Genomic DNA, 26467 nt, shown 5'->3' on the forward strand with positions numbered 1-26467 from the left:
TCTTACAGCATCCAGCACGAGACCACAGCAGTGATCACCAAAGTTACATGTAGCCTGCCAATTTCCCGAGAAAACCTAAGATCCAGCGTTCGCATCTATAGATTTCTACTCACAAATTCATGGATGGCCCCTTGTTGTAGAAGAACGTGAATCCCAGGCAGCCCAGCAGCGCAGCGCCGAAGAAGAGGATCGTCGTTACCATAAATCCCATGGCGCGCACACAAACCCTAGATCTTTCCCGCCAAGCGTGAGCTACAAGATACTCAAATTTAGGGCTCTTACGCAAGGGCAGGGCATTGGCCGCGCTAGGCTGCCAATGCGGCGCTCGCTCAGCGTAATCCAGCTCTAGTGATCCAGTAGGCGCAGATTGAAGCATAGATCTAAGCGCATCGATGGCGGATTCTCGCGGCCGATTTGTTGTCAAGCCGCTGGCGGCGCAGTCGTTCTTGGCGGATATCGAGGTAACTCCGGGGAAGATTTACACTGTGGGGCGATCGAGCTGCTGCGATCTCGTGTTCAAGGATGGGAGGGTCAGTCGCCGGCATTGCCAGATTTTCGTGGATGCCGAAAATTCTCTCGTCTTGCACCATGGAGTCGAGAAAGGGGCAGATATTTGCCTGAGATCGTCCGTGGTCTACGTCAACAGTGAAAGGATTTCTCTCGGGAGCTCCAGGGTTCTTGTTCCAGGGGATAGAGTGTTCTTGGTAGCTCCGGTTAAGGATTCTATCCAGGATACAGGGTTTACAGTGGAGAATGCTGGCGAGAGTAGTGATGCTATAAGGAGCTCTTTGGAGGAACTAGAGATGAATGTCCAGCGGCGCCAGGTAAAATCCAAGGCTGATCATCTCGGGCCAAGTCTCAACTGTAAGGTGAAGAGGGTGAAAGCTTCGGTGGAGCAGCTGATTGATAAGAGCCGGCAGCTACGATCAGAGTGCTTTACCAGGAACTCTAGCCTGGAAAATCTAGCTTTCGTCGGGAAGGAAAGGGATCTCCAAGAAGTTGAACAGATTGGAGGCGACACAAAGGTGGCTGGTTGTGATTCTTTTCCAAAATCAAGTGGACTGTGCATGAATAAACTGGAGGATGTACAGCCCTCCAGAACAGACGTGTCAGTGGCAGATCTTCTGGCGCCATTGGAAGACATTCGGGAAATGTTTGTGGCATCGTTTACTACTGACATTATTTGGTGAGAATTTTTTTTTTTTTTTCTGTTCTTCTTTCTCTTTGTCTAATCTCCGCAAGTCGTTTTTTGCAGGTTTATCTCGTCCTTCGGGCTTCCAAAGACATTACCTGTGACTATAGCTTGTCACGACAGCGAACGAAGCTGGAGCACCGCCATAAGCGACCGCATGGAGCATCCATATTGTGAGTGGCCAAATTTGAAAGTAGTGTAAGTTTCTCGTATCTCATGTTCCAGGCGAAGTATCTACATGTTTCTATGCAGGTATCCGCCTTTCCCTGTTTTGCGACGAACAAATGATAAATCCAGGATGCGTGGTGTTGGCTGCCATCATCCCAAGTTTTTTCTCTTAAAGCGTTCAAAAGATATTCGAGTTATAGTGACGTCCTCCAATTTGAATTACAGACAGGTATTTCGTTTTCATATTCTCCTTTGGAGTTTGCTAACTCTTTTTTTTTTCACAGTGGCTGCAAGTCTCCAACACGGTTTGGTGGCAAGATTTTCCCCTTCGCAACACAAGAGACTATTCCTCTCTATTTTCGTCCAAGATTACCGAGGGCGGAGAAAGAAATGGAGATTTTGCAGCTTACTTGGCTGGCTTCATTTCCACTTTGGTGAAAGACGTTCCTAGCGAAGCTCATTGGGCAACCGACTTGGCTTGCTACAATTTTTCGAAGGCAACGGTGTCACTGGTTGCGTCAGTACCGGGATTCTGGGAGGAACTGTTGCCTTTCCCAGAGAGTATGAAGGTAAGCTTTTTATTTTGGTGTTTGTAAATCGTTCTGATTAAATTCCGAAGCAGGAGCTGGAGAAAAGTTACCTCGGCACCGTAGCAACAACAGTTGCGGGAATTAGCCATCAATTTTCCCCCAAATGCGATCCTAATGGACTGAGATTGCGAAAGCTCGCTGCTCTCTTGAACAGTTTGCCTCTTGATCCAGAAGGCATGGTGCACGTCCAACTCAAGCGAGCCAAAGACTTACCTGCTGATCCGAATGCAGTGGTGATTTCCGTGGTTCCACCAACTCAGCAGTTGCGCTTTCTCGAGCAAAGTATGTGTTAACTTCTGGTGTTCTGTTTTATGATTTACCGAATTCTGTGTGTGTGATACAGGCGATATTGTATCACAAGCAGAGGAGCTGCCGATTGGATTCTTGCCAAAACGTGCAGCTGCATGGGTTTCAACGCTGTGTGACGCTGGTTTGTGTAGCTGGAGGGCCATGCTATGGCCCAAGCAAGTGCTTGGTGTGGCAGCTGGCCAAAGCAAAAGCGTAGTACAGCTTGGACTTCATGTTTTTGAGGTAACCCGTGCTTTATATCGTACATTGTTGACAGTGTTTTTGTGTATCAGGGGTCTAAGTTCGGGGAGCTTCTTACGAAAGACCAAGAATCTGCAATGAGCAATCTCTTGCGCCATATTCAACGGAAATATGGCCTGTGGCGATTAACAGAAGTTCTTGCCGAGCACAAGTGGCCAGATTCCGCTGAAGTCGATTTTGTGTATTGTAAGTGCTGCTTAAAACTTATCACTAAAACTGATTGTCGAGGTCCTTGCAGGTTCCTCTTCCATTGGAACGTCCTTGAACTCGAACTTTCTGGCATCATTCTCCGATGCTGCAGGCCGCAAGGCATCACTAGACGATTCGTGTGAATCAGATCCGGAGGTAAGGTTTTGTTATTGTACGTGACTATCTTGCGATCTTTTCCTATTCAGTGGGGCCGCTGGACCGCGGAGCATGAGGCGGCCAATCCATCAATAGAAGTAGTTTTCCCGACCTTGGACCGGTTAAAAAGCGCGAAATGGGGCCCTTCTTCATACCGAGGAATTCTTTGCTTCCCAGAGGTACATAAATGTTTTTTGCCGAGCAAGCAAACATCACTTCTACCAACAACAGCGAACGTGGGAGAGAATAAAATCGACGAGCGCTGTCAACTTGCACGACGCAATTCCATGTCCACCTAGTCGAGAAGGAATCCCAATGCATGTAAAGGTACTATAAGTTCTAAGTTGCAAAGAATGCTCAGTCACACTATCTGTTCAACCTCGCAGGTAGCACAGAGACGATTTAAATCGCCCACATCAAGCCAAGCATTTGGCTGGATTTATACAGGCTCACACAACTTTAGCCCCGCCGCGTGGGGCAAATACGTCAAAAAGGCGGCGAGCAACGACGACGAATACCAGTCACCTTGCACTCGACTACACATTTGTAACTACGAGCTCGGGATAATATTCATAGATCCGCCACCAACATACCAGGACGATGGTGATTCCAACACAACGAAACAACAAAACCATGGTGGAATCGATAGTTTTACACTGCCGTTTCGAGTACCGGCACCAAAGTACAGCTCTTTAGACAGGCCTGCGACAGGCAGCGCAATCTTCCAACTTGTACAACAATTAGGGGAGGGGCAGCGATCCGTCCTAAACGAGGCTGGAGAGCACGAAGGCGTGTCACTGTCGGACGTGGAGATTGATACACAGGAGCCGGAAGAGGACGATGCATCCTCGAGCGCGTGCTTATAAGCCAGGTACTTAGTTCCCTAGTAGTTTGGAAAGTAGAATTGGTTCTAACAAGTTTCGCGACTACAGGCCACGAGGACGAGATTTCTTGGCGTGTTTCTAAGCCTAGCACTTTGGAATGTAGAAAAATTTCGAGACTACAGGCGACGAGGACGAGATCTCCCCCGGTGGAGCGCGTGCTTACAAGCAAGGTACTTCTCTAGCACTTTATAGTTGGTTCTAACTAGTTCACTTCTAACCACCTACACTGTTTGTATCAAAGACAGTCAGTCCATCGCTGCCACCTCGCCATCAGCCGTTGAGCTAATTTGCCACATCATCTCTTGGTTCTTGGCACTTTGATCTCGGGCTTTCTAGCGTCACAAGAGGTATGTGACGGGCAGCCCAGTAGCAGACCCCTTTTGATCGCCGCTGGCATTGTTTTCCTTTGCAAGATAGATGGGGAGAGAAATGGAGGAGCTTGGCTTGCCGGTCGAGGTCCGCGACTACCTCCAGTCGGTCTCCAACGCCGAGGTCGCCCTCTTCGTGGCGGACAAGCGCCCCGCCAGCGTCCGCGAGGCCCAAGACATGGTGGCCGAGCTCGGGGCGCCGCCGGTGAACAAGACTTTCATGATATCCTACGGCGACTCCAACGACTATGGCTTTTGGGCCCGCGGCACGGTCAACGGTCGCCCGGCGTCCTTCATGCCCAACTACGGCTCCGACGCCTTGGTCTCGGCCAGCGCGGTCAACCGCCTAGGGTTGACTACCACCCTGTGCCGCCCCTTCCGCGTTGACGGGTCGCCCGTGGTCCACAACCGCAAGGTGAGCGACCTAGTGTTCGAGCTGGATGGCGGGTACAAAGGCTGCATGGATTTCTACGTAGGGGATGGCGGGCGCAACGATTTCGTGTTTGGCAACCGCGATATGACCAAGTTGGGTACCGGGTGCTCGGTTTACTACGGGCGCATGCTGGTGGAGCTCAGGGGTGGAGACGGGACTTTTACCTCGCCCCTCTACGAGGGCCGTCCTGGGTTCCACTAGGTGGGGAGCGATCTTCATTCTCACAAGCTCATTTTCATTTTCAGCAATGTGCTACTAGGTAGGAACCAAGTGGTAAGCATTCACTCACAGAACTCCTGTTCTTATTCTCGGTTCATTTTTAAAGAAAAACCCATCGTTTTCATTCTCACCAATGTGACTCTTTCTTTTCTTTTTGTTTTGTGCTGAAAATCGACATTTTCCAACCCAAGACTTAGCCTTGTTTTCTTTATACAATTCACTATGACTTTGCCCAATGCCAGGACCCTTCGGAGCACGCTGAAAAGTACAAACAACGCGTTCTAGGAGTGAAGCTCGTATAGTTTGTTCATGAGCGATTTTTGCGTTAACAGCGATCTTATCAAAAGATGTCTTTCGATCCCACGTCCGTGTTGCCAGCGGTCATTGCCGTGCCTATCAACGAAGCTTTCAAGCTCCTCATATCCGGGGCCTCCAAGTACTGGAATTTCCCAAGCGCGTCCAAGGCTGCAATTAACGAGTACACGCCTATCTACAATCTTGCACTAATGCGTATTGCGGCCGTACAAGATCATGCTTCGGATGAATATCAAACACTGACTCGTTTTTGCGATTGTTTCAATGAAATGGAGCAGCATATCAAGAACGTCCACTCAGCTCATCCCAGGTAACATCCTCATCTGGAAAAATTCTGGAACACTAAACATCACTCTACTGCAGATACATCGGGGAGATTTTCCGCTTCTTCGGCGCCAGATCTAAACTCGACAGCTTGATGCCTATCTTAAACGCCCAGCAAGTTCTCGAGCGGCCTTTGGCTCTAGTCCACTCTCAGCAAATCCAGGCTTTGGACTCTCGGCCGCCCCATGAGTTTCAGTACCGCTGCCAGCCCCCAAGTCTTCCTCCAGGCATAAACTACTTGATTGTTGGAAGAGACGAGGAGTTTTCCAGGTTCAAGTCACTGCTTCTGGACGAGGGAGGGCCAGAAAGGATTGGCTTGTTTGGCCCGAGCGGCGTTGGGAAGACGTTCCTGGTGACCCATCTGTGTCGCGACGGGGAGATCGCCAGTCATTTTGATGGCATCATCTGGATCAGTTTTGATTACAGAGAGCGCTTCGATACGTTGGTCACTATGCAAGCAGACATACTTTCTCGGTTGACAGGGAACGATCGGAGGGTAGCATCGGTTGCAAATGGAAGCAGGGAGATTTTCAACTTTATAACCAGGAGCAGCCTCAAGAGATACATGCTTGTTTTGGACAATGTATGGAAAAAGAACTGGCTGCATCTTTTAGATCAGGAAGGTGACATGGGGAGGGGGAACAAGGTGGTGGCCATCGCCAGCAATGCCAAGCTATTTCCAGAGGATAGGTGGACTAGTGTCAAGTTGGATCCTTTGTCTTTTGATGATGGCTACAAACTCATTTGCATGCAAGCGTTTGGAGGAGAAGACCAGGTCCCAGACACCCTTGATAGAGATTATGTGGAGAAGATGGTTTGGCTGTGCAGTGGAGTTCCCAAGGCTCTTCAGGTGATGGGCAGATATATGAGAAGAAACAAGGATCGTCCTTGGTTTTATTGGCAGCATGTTCTTGACAATATCAACAGGTGGGAACTGGATGAATGGAAGGGCATATTTGAAATGGTGAAACTGAGTTTTATGGAGCTGGACGAAGATGCGCAGCTGCTCTTTTTTTCCCTCGCCCTGTTAAGAGATCCCTGGGATGAATCGAGCTTATTTCACCTGTGGCGAGCAATGAGGTGCTCAGAAGACGATAACCTTTGTTTTGAGTTGCATAAATTCAACGATGCCATCTGCAGGCTAGAAGATGCATCGTTTGGGCAGCGGCAGTGGGACGATCAAATCGTTGTCGACGATCTTATGATGAGTTTTGCTGACTACATCATAGACAACGAGCCATTATTTTTTACCACTTTAAAGATTTGCAGAGACACTCAAGGATATCTAGTTGTAAGTCAACCCAATGCTGAACAGATTGTGCTTGTCAATAAGATTACTTCCCAGCCTCTCATTGAAGCTCCATCGCTTAGGTTCCTGCGTTGTCATGTAGCAACTTTCACGGAATCTTTTCTGGGGAAACTTGTGGAGCTCAGGTACTTACACTTGGAGTCATGGTGTAGTGGCTTGTGGAATGCTCTTCGGAAGCTTTCTAAGCTAGAGGCACTCAGAATAGTACTACGGGGCAGAGAAGCGGATGCCGTTATTGATCTCAGCTTTCTGCATGGGATGCATAACCTGAGCGAATTATACATTTACTATTACAAACTTCCAGTGGTAAACTTTGAGTTTGTGAGGAAATTAAGAAAGCTGAAGGTTTTACGACTTGAAGATAAACATGTGAATGTCAGATACGACGGGAAACTCAGGTGTCCTAAAGAAGATCTTATTCTCTCCAAAAACGCACTGGAATTATTCAAAACTTTCAGTGGGTCTAAGATGCTAACAATGCTACATCTTGGAGCTATTATTCTTACAGAGCTGCCGTGCCATATCAACTTTCCACGTCTCACTAGCTTGCAAATTATGGTTGCGTCAAGATCCCTACCACCCAGCTTTGAAGAGCTTCAGAACTTGGAGAGCCTGGAATTAGACGGTTGTGGAGTGCTGGAAGAAGTGCCACGGTTGGGCAGGCTTTGCAACCTCCGGCAGCTTCAAATTTCGGGCTGTCCTACAATGGAACGCATTCCTGACTCTGCTCTTCAAGATGGTTTAGTGTCCTTCCCACGGCTTGAGCGCCTCAGCATTTCAGACTGTCCAAAGCTGGCTCACCTTCCTCACGTACAATCCACGAGACCGCTTGTTGTCCACCTGGAGGCACTACCAGCTTTAAGACAAATCGACGAGCAGTTATTCATTGATCCTCTTATTATTGATAACTGTGGGTTGATCCAAGAGGTTAATGTTGGAAAAAGCTTGCGCCGAGATCTTCCTATCTCCGTGTGTGAGAGCATAGACGACATTCCAGTGATAGGCAACCTTACACTAGGGGAACGGATACCCCCCATCTTCAATTTGATTGAATTCTCTACCTCGATGATGCTGCACATTATGGAGTGTGAGAAGCTGCTGCTACAAAAGCTTCCCAAAGCTCTTCCTATGCTTCGTAAGCTCTCATTGGACAAGGTGACATCTTTGGTGGAGATTAATGACATGTTCTTGCCAAGACTGGAACGACTGACGATCTTAGATTGTGAGATGCTGCACAACATTTCAGCTAGATTGCCATCACTCAAAGAGCTTGTGCTGCAGAACTTACCATCTTTGTCAAGAATTAATATGCAATCTGATCCAGAGGCAGTTTCAGATCCGGACAAGCTGTACAGCGTTCCAGCTCTTCCTTCTACAGTCATGAGGATTGAACTAGTGGCATTACTATCTTTGGTGGAGATTGGCGGCATTATGCCGTCCAAAAATCTCGAAATGCTCATAGTATCGGATTGTGAGAAGCTGCGCAGCCTCCCAGCTCAATCTCTCAATGCCACCACGGCAGATCATGCAAAAGGCTATCGGCTTGTCTTAAAGAACTTGCCATCTCTAGTCGAGATTGGACAAGGTTACAGCATGTCAAGGGTGAGTATCTTGCACTGCGAGAAGTTGCACAGGGTTCCCTCCATTTCTGGGATGACGGAACTTCGACTGAAGAGTTTGCCATTGCTGGTCGATATCGAGGAAAGCTGTGCGGTAAAATTGTACATTTCGGACTGTGAGCAGCTGCAAAGAGTTCCTCCCATGCACGGACTTGAACGCCTTTCGCTGAAGAATCTACCATCCTTGATCCAGATTGATAGAGGTTCTCTATCCACAATCACACACTTGAAGATCTCGGGCTGTGAAAAACTAGACGAGGCAGAACAGATTGCACAAGAGTGGGAAGAAAGTGACGATGATGAAGCAAGCTGTCTGACAAGGAATTTTTGATATCTAAGGAGATAAAGAACAATCCATTTTGATTGCAATACAGGTTCATAAACTACAAAATCAATCGAAAACAATCAGAGCCGAGAAAATCAAGAAACTCTGACCAGCTCTCCGCAGATTTCTAAACGCTGTCCTTAAAGGAAAATCCAATTATTTGCCGAAGTTTTGTAATCGCCACTTCCGCACAACCGGCCTCACATCCTCGACCTTCGCAAGGCCGAGCAAAAACGGGACGAGGTCCAGCAGCTCGCGATCACCGGGGTTGTCCCAGAAGCTCGAAACGGGCACCCAGTTATCCAGGTTCCACACACACTTAGACTCGGAGTCGTCCACAATCACCACCCTCTCCATCCCCCGCCCCAGCATCGACAAATCCTTGACGTGCCCAACTTCGCTGCTCCAGCTGCAATGCTCGGTATACAATCTGTGCGCAAACAATCTTCCCTCGGGGTCGAGCTCGTCCAGGATCGGATCCGCGATGCGCCGGTCGCACGACGTGAAGACGACGATCTCGTAGACACGGGCCATTTGGCGGAGGAAATCGTCGACAAAGGGGCGCTTGAGAGTGAGAAGTGTGCCATCGGATCCACGGACTTTGGAAACGAAGTCGTACCTCTGGTCGGGGCTTGTGACGCTCGAGACGAGCGTGTGATTCATGTCGAGAACTAGGGTTGGCTTGCCTTCGTGCTCGGGGCGCTGATCGGGTGGGATGAGAGGACGCCATGGCCGCGGCTCGGAAGCTCTCGCCAATACCATTCTCTCTTCTTCTCCAAAACCCTGAAAAACCCTTTGTAATTGTAAGACCTTTAATAGTGGGGGTTTTTAGGGTTTATGGCGATTCGCTTCTCTGGCTCGTCCTCGGAGGTGCTGCGCGTCTTCAACCGGGCGGTGGATTTGCTGGCGAGCAGCGCGCCGGAAAGCGACCAGGAGCTGCTGGAGATGGTGAGGAAGGCCAAGAAGGAGCAGGAGAGCAACATCTTCCATCCGCCCAAGAAATTGCGCACTGGTAAGGCATTTGATCGAGGGATTGATTGATCGACGTCCTTCTATGGCAGCGCGCGCGGCTGGAGATAGCGATTCCACTGCTCCTGCTGCTACTGCTACTGCTGCGGCGTCCAAATTGGGAGCATCGTCTCGCCCATCTGACCAGCAACAGGTAGAATTCTACTCCCTCTCTCTCACACTCACAAATTTCTTGGATCCAGGCCTCTAACCAGCCGCCAAAGCCGAGTGGATTGGTGCGATTGGGCTCCAACGCCGGCGTCGCAAGGGGGCGCGTCGAGAAACCCAAGCGCAAGCCAGGGCGGTAATGCCCAAGAGCCCTAAATCTGCGAATATGCTGGATGATGCTTATTTAAAAAGCTCACAGAATATTCTTGTAACGGCACTCGAATATTACGTTAGAATGTTAGGGTTTATGGCCGATGGCGGACGATATTTTGGAATTCGTGCGCCATCGCGTCTTCCCCGAGCGCCTGCACGCCATCGATGCGTCCATGAAGCTGCCATTCGCTCCCTCGCTTCTACTTGCAGCGTGCGATGATCCAGAGCAGCGGCATTGTGTGCTGGGGAATTTGGAAGATCACAGGTGCGTTTCGCGAGCGCTCGAGTATGCGCGGCTGGATTACGGGGAGATCTCGTGTAATATCGGTGCCGAAGCGGAGAATGCCGCGCCTATGGACGAAGATGGATTGCTCGATGGCGGGGAAAGTCCGGACGAATGCCTGGCGTTTGAGCAGGCTACTGAGGTAATCTTCTAAGTTTTAAAGGATGTCTTCCTTCTTTTTGATGGATCGTCTCCTTTTTTATAGAAAGGGCGCGTTGAGCTTGTTATAACATCCTTGCTAGGAAGAGCTTCAAAAGCAACCTCGAATTCCAGCATGGGCAGTATTTGGAATAACACGGCATATCTATCCGAGCTAAGGTTGCTTCTTCCAATCGCTGTTTCACGTTGTCCAGGAATTTTCACTCCAGGTTGAATTCTTTTCTTCTTCTCTCTCTCAAGTCTTACATTCAATGTTTTTTTTTTCTGCAGAGCTACTCGTCAAAAGCTTGCTGACTGCTGCCTGTGGCATAGAGCTTCTTGTCACAACGCTCGCAAACAATCCATCCCTGGTCGAGCGAGCTCCAACACTCCTGGTGGACCTCGTGAAACGGGAGTTAGATCAAGAGTCAGCCCGTGAAAAGTCGCCTGCTGAGCCTCGTTTTAAGCCGTCACGCGAGATGGAAGCCGCCGTGTGGACGCTGTTCAAGCTTTGTCAGGTCTCTCGTTCGTTCGCCTCGACTTGCAGAGACGCGATGGTGGAGGCAATGGTTCTCGAGGAGCTGGCATTACTGGTGACTCTGGAGGTTTTACACGACGAGTTCGAGTTCCTATCAGAAGTTCTGTTCAAGAGCTTTACACTTGGTGGAACGGTACATAGCTTATTGCCATGGTTGGCGCAGTATCTATCGTCGAGAGAGAAAAGTTTGCTGCCACTTCCGCGTATGACCGACAAGGAGGGTCTCTCGACGCCATCCGAAAGATTTGTTAACAAGGAATGGGTGACTTGCGAGCTCAGGAAGGCCTTGCTGAGGCATGCGAGGAGGATAAAACAGAAAAAAGGATGGTGTCCTGAGCTATATGCACACTTGAAGATATATTGTGTCTTGATTCGAGTTGGAGACATCTCGCCATCGTTTGAAGAGGTACTCAAGTTTTCTTTCTTGTTTTGGTTCTGGCTTAATCTTTCGGCATGGCTGCAGAGTGATTTCTGGTTGAAAACAATTGCGCAAGACAAAACAAAGCCACCCTGTTGTTCGCAACGTATTCTCGAACTTGGAGTTGCATATTTATGTTTGGTACCAGGTCTAGCTGGAAGCCCAACGAGACTGCTGTACCATGGATGTGTGTCGTACTTGCTCTCACCCGTGAAGCAAGACAGCGGTTTTTCATCGACTGTGGAGCTTGCCATATGGTTGTCGGTGCAGCTATTTCTACGAAACTTGAACAACATAGCCCAGGTAAATCCAGTACGCGCGTCTTTTCTATTCTATGCTCTTACTGTGTGGCAGTTTGTTAGGGAGTCACTTGGAATCCACGTGACAGTGCACCATGGTTTGATGCATGATTTTGCGTCGGCTGCTGGAATAACGTCCGACCCGTCGCTGATTGCAAATGCCGTTGCTGCACTTCGGCCTCAAGGTGCTCTTGCTGGGAACGTGTAATCAAATCACCATTTACCTTTCTCATTGACTGACTTTTGATTCTTGCAGGAAACAACAGAGTCGTGCACTAATGTGTCTCACGCAACTACTTCACGCGGGTACGTTCAGTCGGTGCTTCACGGACATCCTAGGTGCAGTAATACACAGTATTTCAAGAGCACGCGAGCCTGTTTGTCGTGTAAGTTGGCCTCTGGAGTCTTTATTTTTCTTTTCTTTTTTGTCTTACAAGCTTTGCGTCGATTCTAGGAGGTAGTGCACTTGATCCAATCTTATATGGATTTACCGGTTCAACAAGGAAATGCCAAAGGCCCTATATTCAAAGCGGTCGAGCTGGAGACGTTCTTATTGGATGCCATATCTCCTGGCAGCTTGTCTTTTTATAACAACTGTTCGGATGATGGTGAGATTCTTTTCCAGATTATTCATGTCATTAGCTCGCTCTCTTGCAAATAGGTCTGCGGGAAGCTGTCGATCAGGCGCCGGCAGTTCTCGCGACATACTTCATTCTCTGCAGAGAACACCTCCTCAGAAGTTTGGGTGTTGACGACGATGTAAAGTGGTGGCCGGATTTGGTCTCAGGTACACCTTGGAGGCTGGTGCTCTCGTACATGGAGAAGTTCTCGTCGCAATACGAAAATCTTCTTCCTCAGGTAAGAAATCACCAAGTCAAATTCATGCTAGAAGCCTTTAACGTTTGTATCTGCTGCTCCTAGTGGCTCGCTCTCGCAACTGCACTCTTCCCTGAAAAGTTCATCGTACTCAACCATCTTGACCAAATGGAAGCAACGGACAGACTTATTGATACGGTAGGCGTCGACGTCGCAATGACCGACGAACATGCGGCAGACAGGGACTCTTTATCAGTGGACGCAATTCAATCGGCAAGAAAGAAGGCTCCAAGCGAACCACAACTTATTCTCCGTGTTCTGGACGGAATGCGTCGGCGAGCTTCTAGCTATGACTGGAAGTTGACAGACGTGGTTGGAAAGCCCAGCTACTGGACGCTAGAGAGCACTCTTATCAAGGAATTGCTGCCGTTTTTATTGGACCCAACGTGCCCGCATGACGTACAGGCAAAGTTTTGTAGCTGGTGGTACGCTTTGCCAGATGCTGCGAAGGAGCCTCTGATCATAGTCTTCTTCAAAGCGATTAAGGTCTCTGGCTCGGCCTATACTGGTCTCTTGAAGGAAGACACGCTACTGAGCTACAGAACTTTGGTCCGGGATCCCTTGCTTTTCTTATCGTGCGACCCGAGGCTTTTTCGTACGCCGATGCTAGCGTTTTACTTGGACACGCTAATGGAGATCCTGATAGTGAACAGGAGGCTGTGCGAGGCATCGATATTGGAGTCTGGGAAAGATGGCCTGAGGCGTGAAGAAATCGCCACGGCACTCGTTTCTCAATACAGGTATAGTTTATAGTTTTCAATTTTCTTTCTCGAGAGAGTAATTTTGTGTGCATGCAGCGCTGTCTGCCAGATTCTACTGGAGCGTTGTGATTTAAGCCAGGGGAAAGAGTCTTTGTCGATGGCGATGAACAAGCTTGTTTGTAAGACGGTGTCATCACTTCTTACAGTGAACTCTCTACTTCTGAAGCTGATACATTTCCAGGCAAGTTTTTCCTTATCCCGTTTCATTCTACAATGCGCATTTCGAAATGTTTTGCAGGGATATGATTCAACGCGTATACCGGTGATGCTAGAGCATGTCCCTGCAATGGTCCACTGCCTTGATTTTCTAGACGAGTTATTACAACAGCAGCAGCAACACAAACAAGTTTTTGCCATCCTTCTCGCCTCGCACGTCACTCGCTGCTATCCCGAAGCCAATCTAAGCTTCCAAGTGGCAGAGAGGGTAGGCAATTATCCACACATTGTTTTCATTGATACAAGCAATCTGTGTTGTGTGCCTCAGGTAGTCTCTCATGTTACATACATCCTGTCCAAGGTCGCTGGCAGCAGCGAGTTTTTAGCGCAGATTTTGCAGCCCGTCGCAGAGATTGCCACCACCTTCCCTGTGCTCGCTCCAAAAGTGGTGGCCATCTTACAGTCGTGTAGTCGAGCTGGAGCTTCGTTGAAGGCAGGAGGCCCTCCTCGAGACGCCAAGCTCGAGGCGGCCGCAGTGGGAGCTCTCGGCCTTGTGGTGGGAACTTGACCAAGCGAAAAGAAAGAGGTAAAGCGACTGGAATCGCAAAGCAAAGCTCCAGAGACAAGGATGCATTTGTTAAGAGGAGGAGGCAGCTCTTTCTAAATGCCTGATTATGTGTAAGCAAGACAGCTCCAAGATGGAAAGTGTGGCTTCTTCTGTCTTTCTTTAACTCCAAAGTAGGTCACAATTCAACACCAAAGATGCGCTGCAAATGAACAAATACAGGAAAAGAGTGGATCAGTGGCCATCCGACAACTTGTGCAATGAAGGGCTGTAGGGCAAGGGCAAGGGAGTGTCAGGTGGTCATCTCTTCCTCCAATCGATCCTTTGTGAGGATCTTACAACGGTTCATCTATTCCACATAGCCAGCAATATAAGATGACACTTACAGCCACATCTGGCATAAGAAACTATTCTTTTTAATAAGTAAAGAAAGATAATTTGTCTTGTAAAGGGCTTTAAGAATTTTGTGCTGGCCAGTAGCTTGTTGTAGACGTACTATGGAATTTGTGGCAGATAATCCATTAAAATAAGGGATGACATAAACTATAAGAATATTTTAAGAATATTCCATGGTCTGTGCAGTAATGTGTTCATTGGAGCAGCACATTCTTTTAGGATGACAAATAAGTGGGATATAGATCTTGACGAGGAGTATGGCATTAGTGATGATTGCTATGACAAGGAGGAAGAATCTCTTGATACTATTGTTGTGTGGCAAAGATGCTAAATATCTAAGGTTTAAAGTAATATTAAAGAGGTTAAAGATTCTATCAATCTTATTAAAAACTTCTTACTTCACAATCAATCTTGTGTCTGTGATTATTATTGGTACATTAAACATGCCAAGGATTATGGTATTATAGAATGGAAGTCATCACTAAATGTTTGTGATAGTTAGGAGGCCAATTCTTGGTTGGAATTATGGAAAAGTTATTGGTCTCATAACCTTTGTAAGGATAAAGTGAAGATTAAGTTAATTCTAAATTGACTTCTTGGAGTGATTTGATTAAAATTTTCTATACTTTGTTTATTAAAAAGTTTGAAGAGGTTGATCTCATGAACCAACTTCTAGAAATCAAGCAAGGGATTTTGTCTTTAGATGTATATGCACACAATTTTTGCTTTAGTCTTATAAGCACTTATAATGAGCTGTTAAAAGTGCAATGTTTCATCAAAGATTTGAGCTTAATGGATGTGTAGCAAAAGGTAAAAAAGATTTTCTAGCAATGTTAACTAATGCTATCACTAAGGCTTAAATATTTTTGCCCAAACTATCAATCAACTTAGTCAACTTTGGTCAATAGGATGATTTATAGGGTAGTTAATATGATGACCAACCCAATGGTTCATATTTAGGGAAGAAACAACTATTGTTCCATCATAACTCAAAAAAAAAAGATGGTAATGAGGTTAAAAGAAATCATTTATATTAGCAAGAGAAAGATAAGGTAGAGGGCAATTGTTTTCATTATCACAAAGCTAGACATCATAGCAAGGATTGTCTTCTTATGAAAGGATCAAAGAATATTAAGGTGAGTATGGTGGAATTTATTAAGGATACAACTCAGGCATCTATTGTGGTGGCTCTTTCACACATTATGGCAAAAGTTCAAAAATTTAAGTCTTGAGTGTATATTAATTTTGTAGAGCTCAATGGTTTTATGCACAATCAACTTGTGAAGGCCAAAAAGGACATTCAGGGTAGTGTTGTTAGTATTCTTTTTTATCTAGGTGCTACACACAACTTTTTGAGCTTTAAAGTGGTGAAGTAACTTGGTTTGCTTATAGAAAAGAGTTTGATAATCTATGAGGTGGTTATGGTAGATGGATTTAGCACTTATGTTTACTGTGAATAGCCTCCGAGTGTTCTTTTGATGGTTTAAGGGATTCTTGACCATCCTTCACTCTAGGTTATGGATCTTGGTCACACAGATGTTATTTTTGGGAAGGAATAGTGATAGGAAGCCAAGGATCAATTGAGAATTTAATGTTTTGCATATCGAAATTAGTGGCATGTGAAAGAGATTGTCATAACAGACAATAATGATACTTCATTGATTAATACTTTGGAGTTGGTGATATGCACACATGAGATCTAATTCTTTTGTGGTTTGTTTCTTTCTAATATACTCATATTTAATTTGGCATATGTTCGTGGGCATGGGGCTCAGATGGATTGCATTCAAGAGGAGTTCTAGACGTATTTCCAGATGAATTGCCTGATGGTTTGCCTCCCAAACATAGAATTCAACATGAGATTAATTTGGTTCTTGGAGCTACTCCTTATTAACAACAACTGACTCACACTAGTCTTGCTGAAGATGAGGAGATTAATAGGCAACTTGTTGAGTACCTTTGGAAGGGGTGGTTATAGATAAAGAAGTCTCCTTAAGTTGCTTTAGTGGTGATGGTTAAGAAGAAAGATGATATATGATATCTCTATGTGAACTATAAGGGATTGAATGATAAGACAATGAAGAATATGTTCCCAATCCTTATATTAATGATTTTCTTGATTGTCTTTATGATGCTTGATGTTTTTCAAAGATTGATTTGAGGCAAGGGTATCATTAGATTTGTGTCAAGCCAGAGGATGTTCCAAAAATTACATTTTAGATGACAAGGTCACTATGAGTTTTTAGTGATGTCATTTAGTTTGATGGATGCTTCTACAACTTTTCAGAAATTAATGAATCAAATTCTACAACCTTACTTGGGAAAGTTTGCAATTGATAATTTTGATGATATCCTGGTGTTTAGTTCTTTAGTGGAGGAATATGAGATGCATGTACAAAGTGTTTTGCAACATTTGAGGGATAATAAGCTCTACTTTAAGTTATTTAAGTATGAGTTGTTTTTGGAGAAGATTGAATATCTCATACATTTGATTTTAGTATATGGAGTGAAAGTTAATCCCACAAAGATCCAAATTGTGGTTGATTGGCCTATATCTTCAATAGTGCATGATCTCCGTTGAGTAGATATGTGATGTGATGTGTGACTAAGAAGTTGCAAGATGCAATATGATGTTATTTGGCATGTGTATAGCTATATTTGGTGCTAAGTTCATAATGCTATCTCTCATATTGCAAAAGGATAGTTGGAGTCAATTTTAGTTTCCCATTTTTTTGAGTTCATGACATTTGATTTGATAGGGCATTTTCCACAATTGATTGTTGGTAATGAGTATGTCATTATTGCTTCTAATTATTTGACTTGCTATATAGATGTTAGTGCTTATTTGTAACTATTATTAGATACTTTTTTATCAATCGAGTGGTATTCTAGCATTCTTGTCCAAAATGGATTCTCTCAGATAATGGTCCCACATTTATGGCTAAGGTATTTTACATTTTAACATCTCAACTAGGGATACACAGCAATGTCACAAGTGCTTATCATTTATAGATAAATAGTTTGGTGGAACAATTCATTCAAACCTTCAAAGGAATAATTGTAAAGTAAGTGAACTTTTAGTATTCAAATTGGGATGGTTATTTGCTGTATCTTCAATATGCATATGTCACAAGGATATAAAATTCTGTTGGTGCTTCACTATATAAACTTCTATATAGTCATGATCTAGTACTGCCAATGGAGTTGAGTTTACTGTAAGCGATTAATTTTTCCATTATACTTTAGTCACTTAACCACACCTCTGACCACTTCGAAGAGTCTCACTCACCACCTCCATAAGTCCTACTTTGGACTTGGGCTTGCTAACCCCGAGAATGGCATCTCCGCCACTCAACCTTTGCACTTGGTCCAAGTGCTCCACGTGTCCGATCCCATGACTGACACCCCAAGGCACCACCAACACATCAGCCCGTTACACTAAGGCCATGCCCATTCACCTTGGTCACACTGGTGGTCTAACACCACCTACACCACAGTCCCGTCTCTCAAAGACTGGGCCATCCGTCCATGAGGGATCATCCCCGATCCACTCCTTAGCATCCTTAGGATGTCCATAGACATGGGGATTAGCCTTCCCCAATATCCGCTTTTCGGTCCCTACCAAGTCCCTTTCTGGCCATGGCCGTATTTGCCAACACTGCCACTGGATCAAGGCCCGCAGGCCCGACCTCTAAGTCCCTCTATCCTTTGGGACTTCCTCACCATGTGACCGTATCCTAGGTCACTACACTAGAGGACTGCTCCTCTTCCCTTTCACCGTTTGGGACTTTGGGGACAGCATTTCGGAACACCGTGGCCTTACGCAAGCCTCATGGGTACTCTCCCCGCCTTTCGCCTTTAGGTGCTCTAGCCATGGGCTTAGAGCGAGGTTCCGTTGAGCCATGACAGGTATCCAAGTAGGTAGTGCCACTCACACTTGGACTGGGAGCATCGGCCAGTCGATCTCCCGGGGGAACTAGAGCCGACTCTTGAACACTTCACCAAGCTACCCCGCTTGTCGGCTTGTGTTCACTCTAGTCTTGGACTTCCCAGTGGGCAGCTCATCACCCAACATTGGGTCCGGCCTTCCTGGGCCAAACTGGCCTTTCCTGGCTAAACTGGCTCCACTGCAGTCCTCCCCCTACTATACTTTTGGAGCTCACCAAACCCCCCAGGGTCTGGGAGACGAACGCTTTGGGCTTTCACCCTCTCAGACTCGAACTCGGACTTGGCCTCGGACTCGGACTCGGACTCGGACTCGGACTCGGACTCGGACTCGGACTCGGGCTCAGGCTCGGGCTCGGGCTCGGTCTCGGTCTCGGTCCCGATCTCGGTCTCGGTCCCGGTCTAGGTCTTGGTCCCGGTCTCGACTTCGGACTCCATCTCGGGTCCATCTCGGACTCCATCTCGGACTCCATCTCGGGTCCATCTCAAGTCCATCTCGGGTCCATCTCGGGTCCCATCTCGGGTCCATCTTGGACTCCATCTCGGACTCCATCTCGGACTCCATCTCGGGTCCATCTCGGACTCCATCTCGGGTCCATCTCGGATTCCATCTCGGACTCCATCTCGGGTCCATCTCGGACTCTATCTCGGACTCCACCTCGGCATAGTTACGAACACGAACACGGAACACGAACACGAGCCTCAGATTTCAGGAACTCGAACACGGAACACGATCACGGCCCACGATGGCTCACGAATATTCTACTGAATATTCTAAGAATATGTTATTTAAAAATTATATTCTATTTCTTATTATATTATTATAGGAATATGCTATATTTTATTATATTATTCTTAATATTTTTATTTGCACATAAACTACTTCACACTTTTAAACTACTCAAATATCCTGCATCTCATCGTCATCTTCAACCTCATGATCTTCGACCTCACGATCTTCGACATCATCTCCATCTTCCTCTTCCTGTCCTAACTCAAGCTCGTCTTCAGGATGAGGAACTGTCTCCAGGACTTTGTAGCTTACAAACTTGTCGTAATCACGATCATTTTTGCAGGTTAACAACCTGGTGTTGCAAGCCACAAAAACCAGATCCGCTGTCCTGTCCATGGTAAGTCTGTTCCTCTTTTTTGAAGAAACATGCTCGAAAGTACTGAACAATCTCTCCACCGAGGACAACGAGCATGCCTGACTTAGAACTCGAATGGCCAACTTCTGAAGAGCTGGAGTTTCATAACCATAGTCCTCCCACCAACGTACAGCTCCCCTCTTAGTGTGATCAGCCTTAGCATCATATGAGTTGAAAATGCCTCCTATCCTCCGGTAAGTTAAAAGCTCATCACGTATCACATCCCTCTCACTGGATGTAAACATGGCCAGCAGATAAGCATTCCAGTCCTTTATGACCTCTCTGTTAGCATGCTTTTCATACTCCTGAAACTCGGGGTCCAACATGTATGCCACCGAGTGCATGAGCGAGTGATACTCATGCCACCTATTAGACATGATCTGATGAAGTTCCCTGTACCTGCCATAATCCGACTGTCCTTCCTCTAAACTTGCATCCAACCTGTTCATGCACTCATATATCTTTCCAATCGCAGGTATATCACCGTCCACAACACGAAGAAGCAGCATAACATCCTTGGACACCTCTAGCATGTCCTTAACCTGTTGCCAGAAACTGTCATCAAAAACCGTTGCATAACTGTCCCTTCCTGCTCTCGACTTCGACTCAGGCCTTGCTCTGTACGCAGGGCATACGAACATCTGTTGTAAAGCTTCTCGGAGCTCCACCAGCCTCTCCATCATAATGAAGTTGTAGCCGAACCTGGTATCACAATAACGCAGCAATCGCTTGTGATTAAACTCCGCCAGCAGTGCCACTATATGAGAGTGGTTTCTAACGAAGATCACCAAAGACTTTCCACGCTCCAGAAGTGTTGCCATCCATGGAAGTACACCGAAGTCTTTCAAGGCATTGTTCAAGCAATGGGCAAAACATGCTGCCCATTGAATTTTCGGGTACCTCTGTTGCAAAAGTGCTGCTGCTGCTCTGTTTGCATTTTCCCCATCGGTCACAACCATGACAATGTTCTCTGCACCTACAATGTTAATGCCTTCTTCCCAACAGCGCAGAGTATTTTCAGCTGTTTTTCCTATTAAGGAAATGTCGATAGCCTTCAAAAAAGCTCCTCGTCCTTGACTATATGCCACAAGCCCCATGATATGCCGATTCCTCCTATCTGCCCACCCGTCTGCGCATATGGTTGCACCCCTCTGCTCCCACTGCTTCCTCAAGGACGCCATCTCAATGTCAATGAATCGTTTCTCTTTCACCAAAAGCTTATCCCGGAGATCATCATATTTTGGTGGTGCATAAGGCACACCATGCCTGGCAACTTCCTGTATCATGTTGAGGAAGTAAGGTGACCGAGCCTTGACAAATGGAATGTGTTCATTCCAGAAAAATCTTCCGATAGCCACATCAACTCGGTTCTTCCGCTCAGGATCCATCGAATCAACAATATGGACTTGACTCTGTTTGCTAAAAAACAGGGAACTGCAGCCACTTCCACTTGACTGGGATGATACCACCGGTGGAAATCCTTGGACATTGCCATCCATTCTCATAGAAGCACCACCAGATTCATTCGGCCGTTTCTTCCCCCTTGCCCCTTTCTCGGAATCAATAACCTTTTGCATATTGAGCAGATCCGCTTTCTTGTTACCTGGGATGAGAGGACAACTCACAATATCCTTGCTGCCTGGGCCTTCTCCTAACAGATGAGCTCGCACACGATCAACACCACTCAGTTTGTTCACCATTGGGCAGTATTTGCATGACCATAATTTGTGGCCATGCCCCCTGCTCTCAAGAACACTTACCTCATCCCACCATCGCGAAGAAGGATGCTTTCGCAGTATGCTGGATTGCTGCGCCATGCTTGTTTGCCTTGGATTGCTGCTGCTGTGCCCTGAAATGGTGCGCCCTGGCTGGATTGTCGTGTGATGCCGTGCGCCCTAAAACCAGAATATTCCGCGCGAGAATATTCTGAACAGTGGTCCGTGTTAGTAACACGGACCACTGTTCACGAACACGGCCGTGGGAACACGACCCATGGCCGTGTTCGTGAAACACGGTGAACACGGCCGGGATCCCGGCCGTGTTCGTAACACGGCCTCGGACTCCATCTCGGGTCCATCTCGGGTCCACCTTGGACTCCACCTCGGACTCCATCTCGGGGTCCTTCTCGGACTCCACTTCGGACTCCAACTTGGGTCCATCTCGGACACTTCCACGTGTCATGTGTTGGTCCTTTTGGGTCCCTTTTTGGAGCCTCGCTTATTGCTCTCTTTGTGCTTGTTCCTCGAGCACTTCGTTAGGAGTTCCACTCCCGCTCTCGACCTTTCAAGGCAGAGCTTTTAGTCCAAACGTGTTACGCTCGTTTGGCTTTTGCTTCGGCCACTACCACGTGGCGCCCCTCTGGCTCCACTTTGGGGCCTAGGGATTTTGTGTCTCACATTTACCTTCGCAATTGCTATAAGCTGCTGATGCTAAGTCTTGGAATTAATATTTGACGAGCATTCTTCCACTTGTTTAAATAGAGTGTACACTTAGGCCATATACAAATGGGATAAAAATAAAAAGACCTGTGCAGCTTCTTAGGCATATAATGATGCCCTATATGCCTGCATAAAATAGGAGAATCATGGTATAATAAAGAAGGCCATCCTCAATGTGATATTGAGAATGTAAATGCTAAAATAATAAGTCATTAATAAATGATGTAGAATTTTCAAACATATCATAAAGCTTTCAAATCCATGGCTCAAACTTTTGAGCTTCACAAACCTTATAAAAAGAAGCTAAATTTTGTGGTGCACCTTGTGGACACTAAACATCAAGTATAACAACTATTGACGACATGGAATCCTCTTCAGAAAATCCACAAATACTAGAATATTAGGGTCAACAAGAATAAAAGAAAAGAGTGAAGAAGGAAAAAAAGCTCAAAAAAAGGCATTAGCATAAATTATAGAACTCTTATAGTGATGAACAACCTCAAAATTATATATCTGAAGCTTTAAAGCCCACTAAGTAGTATGACCAACCAAGTTCTTCAATTTAATAACAAAGGAACTACAACATAATCACTTTATAGTAATGTTTGAGAACCATATAAATATGCATCTCGAAACCCCAAACCATTGCTAAACACTCTTTCTCTATTGTGGAATAGCTTATCTCCGTTAATTGTAATGTATAACTAATGTATATAATGGGATGACACTAAGGCACACTCATGCTTTCTTGCATCCATACACCCTAAAACCGATATAAGAAGCATCTATATATAAAATGAAAGGTTGAGTGTAATTAGGATATGCCAAAATTAAATAAGTCATCAATAAGCTCTTTGAGATCTATAATTGCCTATTTGCAATCTTTAAACCATATGAAAGATAATGTTGATGACTTCAGTAATACTCGCAATGGTGCAATACAATCAGAAAGAATTAACAAAACAATTGAAATATTGCACCTTGCCCAAGCACTATACATTATTCAAGCTGTGTTCTTAGATGCAAAGATGCATTCCCACGTCCCCTCTAAGTGGATCAAAACATCTTCAATGAAGTCAACAGTCACCTTGGCATATCATAAAGAACTTCATCCTACTGAAATGTTACTAAAACATTATTTAAACTAAACGACATCACCAAGAACTTGTATAAACTAAATAATGTACAAAAAACATTCTTAGAAATATCATCTTTAGCCATCGGCATTTGTTAGTACCCAAAAGAAAATTTTAGTAATTCATTTGGAGGCATGACTTGTGACAAGCTACATGAAGATGACATGAAACTTCAAAGAAAATTATAAATCTCTTGCAATGGTGAAGTAGACCATAAAGGGGGGTGCTCTCCAACTGATGTAATATTCTATCTGATTGGGCATCCAACTAGTTAATGTGGCACCAACCAAGTTTACTAGTCACATTTAATTGTTTTTATAACTCTAAAGCCTAGATCACTTCAAACCTTAGTTGAATGAGCTGGAAATCCTTAAATGTTTCTTGGTGTAATCAATAAAAACTTTTAAATATTTACATCCAACCATACAAGAAACAAAGACTGACCAAAACCACATCCCTATTTTACACTTGATTGACTCACATCTTACAATGCTCTAATCAAGTTGCTATGCTATTGGAGTATATTAGTGATGATTCCTTGATCAATTCTAAGGATTTGAGAGTGGAGATGAATCTTCTAAATCAGTATAGTTTACATGCTTAAATCTCTTTTTGATATATGGGCTCTTCACTATATTGTTCCCAGGATCAAGAAATGTTTGCTATACAATCATCACTTCATCAAAGAACTTGTGACACATCTATATTTTTAGCATAGAACGTTTGCCATTGACTCTTATGTAGCAATTGATTAATTGTTTTTTATAAATTGATAAAGACTTTTGTTAAGGAGGGAAATTCAAAAAGAAGAATGCTAGCTACCAACATTAAACACAAAACTTTGCATTCAAAAGTTTTAGCGCTTAATCTTTGTAGGAGGGAAAAGTTTATTATGTTGTTTGGATATTGTGCTTACTAGGCACCAAGAAAAAAGAAAAATCTAACTCAAGCAACAGCCTTACCTCTGAGAACAAAGACAACTCATATAGCAGCTCAGCTACAAGCACGTTCAGCTCCAACTTACCAAAGAGTGGCTCATCAATCCACATCACAAAAAAAAGTTTCTTACACTTTTACTGTACCTATGCATGAAATTTTTGCATCTTTGTTAGAGGCTATAGGGAGCATTCCTATAGAAGAGGACACACTTGAGCTTGATTTATCTCCTGTTCATAATTTTCCTCTCTTGCCTTTTGATGACAAGCTCCCACCTAAAAAGAAGAAAGCTACAAACCTTTAGACAACCATAGACATCGATAAAGCTATAGTTGTTGTTGATGAAGGCTCCAAATCAATTCAAGAATCTGCTTGAGAGTTTGGTGTGACAACACTACACAATTGGCTTGATGAAGTACAAAGCAAAAAGGTGGTAGCAACAGGATCTTTACAGATGAGGAAGAGGATGCCATTGTATATTAGATTATGCAACATCAAGCAAGTGGTTGGTTGGTGGCATGGATTTAAAAAGTGTTAACCTCAATTAAGTTTGTGTTCTCCATAGTCTTTGGGGTATGCTTGAGTATCTGCAATCACACCAGCAGTTGTCAAGCCTTTCTATGCAAGGTGGCAAGCATTGATAGCGGAAAAGAACTATTCACCTAGTTGAATTTTCAATGTTGATGAAACTAGGATATCTGCAAAACAAAGATCTAGGTTGTCATGCGGTATTCAACAAGCAAGCATGCACAATTTTTAGTGTTGTTCCAAATGAGTGTCAAAGGATAATAGTCATTTGTGCTATTGCTGCAAATGGCCAGAAGCTTCCAAATCACTGCATATTCCGAGGGCATAATCAAGCAGTAGGTTGGTTGGAGTTCTGTGAGCTTGGAACATCCATGCAAGTACAAACCAATGCATGGATGAGAAATAATGGGCTTATTTGCTTCCTTGAACACTTTGCAAGAGTCATCCCAGGTGGCATTTCTCCAACAAATCAAGCTTGCATTATGATGGATGGTCATGGCTCTTATCATACTTCACATCATATGCAACCTCTTGATGTGTGCTACTTTGGACCTTTCAAGGCAGAGTTCAAAGCCATCCATACTGAATGTATAGAGACAGGATTTCATGGACACACTCTAACAAAGATCTTAGCAAGAGTGGTGAGAAGAGCACTTGACAAGGCTCTAACTTCTGCAAACACCATTGTTGGCTTTAAAAAAACCAGACTCTGGCCTATTGATTGTGCAGTTATAGATGCTAAATTTCACATGGATGCAGCTCTACAAGACACAGGTAAGAAACTTTAAAAAGATGAAGATGAAGAGACTTACATTTGACATAAGTGTAAATGACAATAGCGATGATGATTTGGAACTGTTGCTAAGTGCTACAGTTGCTATGGATGTAAACTATACAATGGAAGAAGCTGAGAAAAGCTGATGGGAGAAGGCAATATTGAGGCAACTTAAGGCAGAACAAGCAGCAATAGAAAAAAAAAAGCACAAAAATTGGAGAGGGAAATGGACAAATAAGTTGGACTTGCTGTAAGGAAAGTTTCAAAGAACCTTTACAAGCAAGGATTAGAAACAACTATGCAAGAATATAGAACAAACATCTTCTTCCAATCTTTTCAACAAGACTTTGAGCTAGATCTTGAGCCCGGGGAGAAAATTCTAGTCTGGCACTAGAGCTTCCTTACAAATAACTACCTCTACTCATTGATTCTTAACTGATTTTGTGTACTCACAATAACTATGTGGACGAGAGAGGCAACAGCCAGCCCCAATATTGATCCATTGTGGCCAAAACTAAACCTTTTGTTATCTGTTCCTAGTTTCCTTAAAACTCAAGTGGTTATAGAGTGTTTGACTATGGTTTTGAATGGTTAAGCTTTATATTTTTGTACTGTTTTTCTCGCTTAAATATATATGAATTTCCACGTTAAAATTTTTTTTGGAGATAGCCCACACTAAGCATATGCCATGAGGAAAAATAATTTTGATTGGAAATTTAAAAACTTATACATTAAGAAATTCTAATCAGTTGAAGAACAGCCCCTTGATTTTTTTGCTTGTTGAGTTCACGTCCTCCTGGCCAACTTTGCCACCTTCATTGTTCATGTGGTTTATTCTTCAAACAGGAAATTTAAAAACTTCATTTAATTGTATACGGTATCACAAATGGGAGTTTTAATTAACTTTCAAGCCTGTGTAGCTATATGAGAGTCACTGCTGTGATTCCTAGGCCTGTACCTCTCCTGACTCGAAAAGCACACACCCCCACACACTTTTCTCGTCAATATCTCTGGCTCTGTCTCGGGCAGTGTGGTTCTTCTTTTTCCCTAGAACCTCGATAGGAGAAAGTTGGTCTCTGTTTGTTTGCTAGCTAGGCAGAGGGAGATAGGCCTAGAGAAGAGCGAGCAAGATAAAAAAAAAGAATTAAAATTCCTCTCTGTC

The 26467-nt window shown here is 44.9% G+C and overlaps 5 protein-coding genes across 6 annotated transcripts; 3 read left to right on the plus strand and 2 right to left on the minus strand.

Moving 5' to 3' along the window:
* Window positions 1-299: 299 nt before the first annotated feature.
* LOC9663369 lies at window positions 300-4878 on the plus strand. 2 transcript variants are annotated; one of them, XM_002993465.2, is made up of 14 exons: window positions 300-1186; window positions 1256-1390; window positions 1445-1589; window positions 1645-1929; window positions 1983-2232; window positions 2294-2481; window positions 2532-2685; window positions 2738-2844; window positions 2895-3023; window positions 3076-3171; window positions 3231-3715; window positions 3777-3898; window positions 3970-4075; window positions 4146-4878. In XM_002993465.2, exons 1-11 carry the CDS (start codon window positions 393-395, stop codon window positions 3708-3710), a joined length of 2763 nt encoding a protein of 920 aa, XP_002993511.1. In that variant the 5' UTR covers window positions 300-392; the 3' UTR covers window positions 3711-3715; window positions 3777-3898; window positions 3970-4075; window positions 4146-4878. The 2 variants fall into 2 exon arrangements, with proteins under 2 accessions (XP_002993511.1, XP_024522949.1); XM_024667181.1 differs by having other exon boundaries at window positions 3974-4075.
* A 217-nt stretch (window positions 4879-5095) lies between these two features.
* LOC112343539 (probable disease resistance protein At5g66910) lies at window positions 5096-8646 on the plus strand. Its single transcript, XM_024667165.1, has 2 exons — window positions 5096-5373; window positions 5427-8646. Exons 1-2 carry the CDS (start codon window positions 5096-5098, stop codon window positions 8644-8646), a joined length of 3498 nt encoding a protein of 1165 aa, XP_024522933.1.
* A 7-nt stretch (window positions 8647-8653) lies between these two features.
* LOC9663354 (probable C-terminal domain small phosphatase) lies at window positions 8654-9394 on the minus strand. Its single transcript, XM_024667155.1, has 2 exons — window positions 9260-9394; window positions 8654-9204 (listed from the first exon to the last, which is right to left on the minus strand). The coding sequence occupies exons 1-2, from the start codon at window positions 9368-9370 to the stop codon at window positions 8797-8799; spliced, it is 519 nt and encodes a 172-aa protein (XP_024522923.1). The 5' UTR covers window positions 9371-9394; the 3' UTR covers window positions 8654-8796.
* Window positions 9395-9407: 13 nt separating this feature from the next.
* On the plus strand, window positions 9408-14169 carry LOC9663370 (integrator complex subunit 2). Its single transcript, XM_024667154.1, has 14 exons — window positions 9408-9652; window positions 9702-9802; window positions 9852-10394; window positions 10458-10620; window positions 10682-11334; window positions 11392-11649; window positions 11701-11849; window positions 11902-12031; window positions 12100-12253; window positions 12307-12503; window positions 12567-13261; window positions 13319-13463; window positions 13521-13706; window positions 13767-14169. The coding sequence occupies exons 3-14, from the start codon at window positions 10071-10073 to the stop codon at window positions 14004-14006; spliced, it is 3294 nt and encodes a 1097-aa protein (XP_024522922.1). The 5' UTR covers window positions 9408-9652; window positions 9702-9802; window positions 9852-10070; the 3' UTR covers window positions 14007-14169.
* Window positions 14170-19245: 5076 nt separating this feature from the next.
* Window positions 19246-21192, minus strand: LOC112343540. The gene has a single exon (XM_024667166.1). It carries the CDS (start codon window positions 21190-21192, stop codon window positions 19246-19248), a length of 1947 nt encoding a protein of 648 aa, XP_024522934.1.
* Window positions 21193-26467: the final 5275 nt, after the last annotated feature.

The sequence above is a fragment of the Selaginella moellendorffii genome, unplaced genomic scaffold (genome assembly GCF_000143415.4).
Source record: "Selaginella moellendorffii unplaced genomic scaffold, v1.0 SELMOscaffold_161, whole genome shotgun sequence".
Classification (NCBI taxonomy): Eukaryota; Viridiplantae; Streptophyta; class Lycopodiopsida; order Selaginellales; family Selaginellaceae; genus Selaginella; species Selaginella moellendorffii.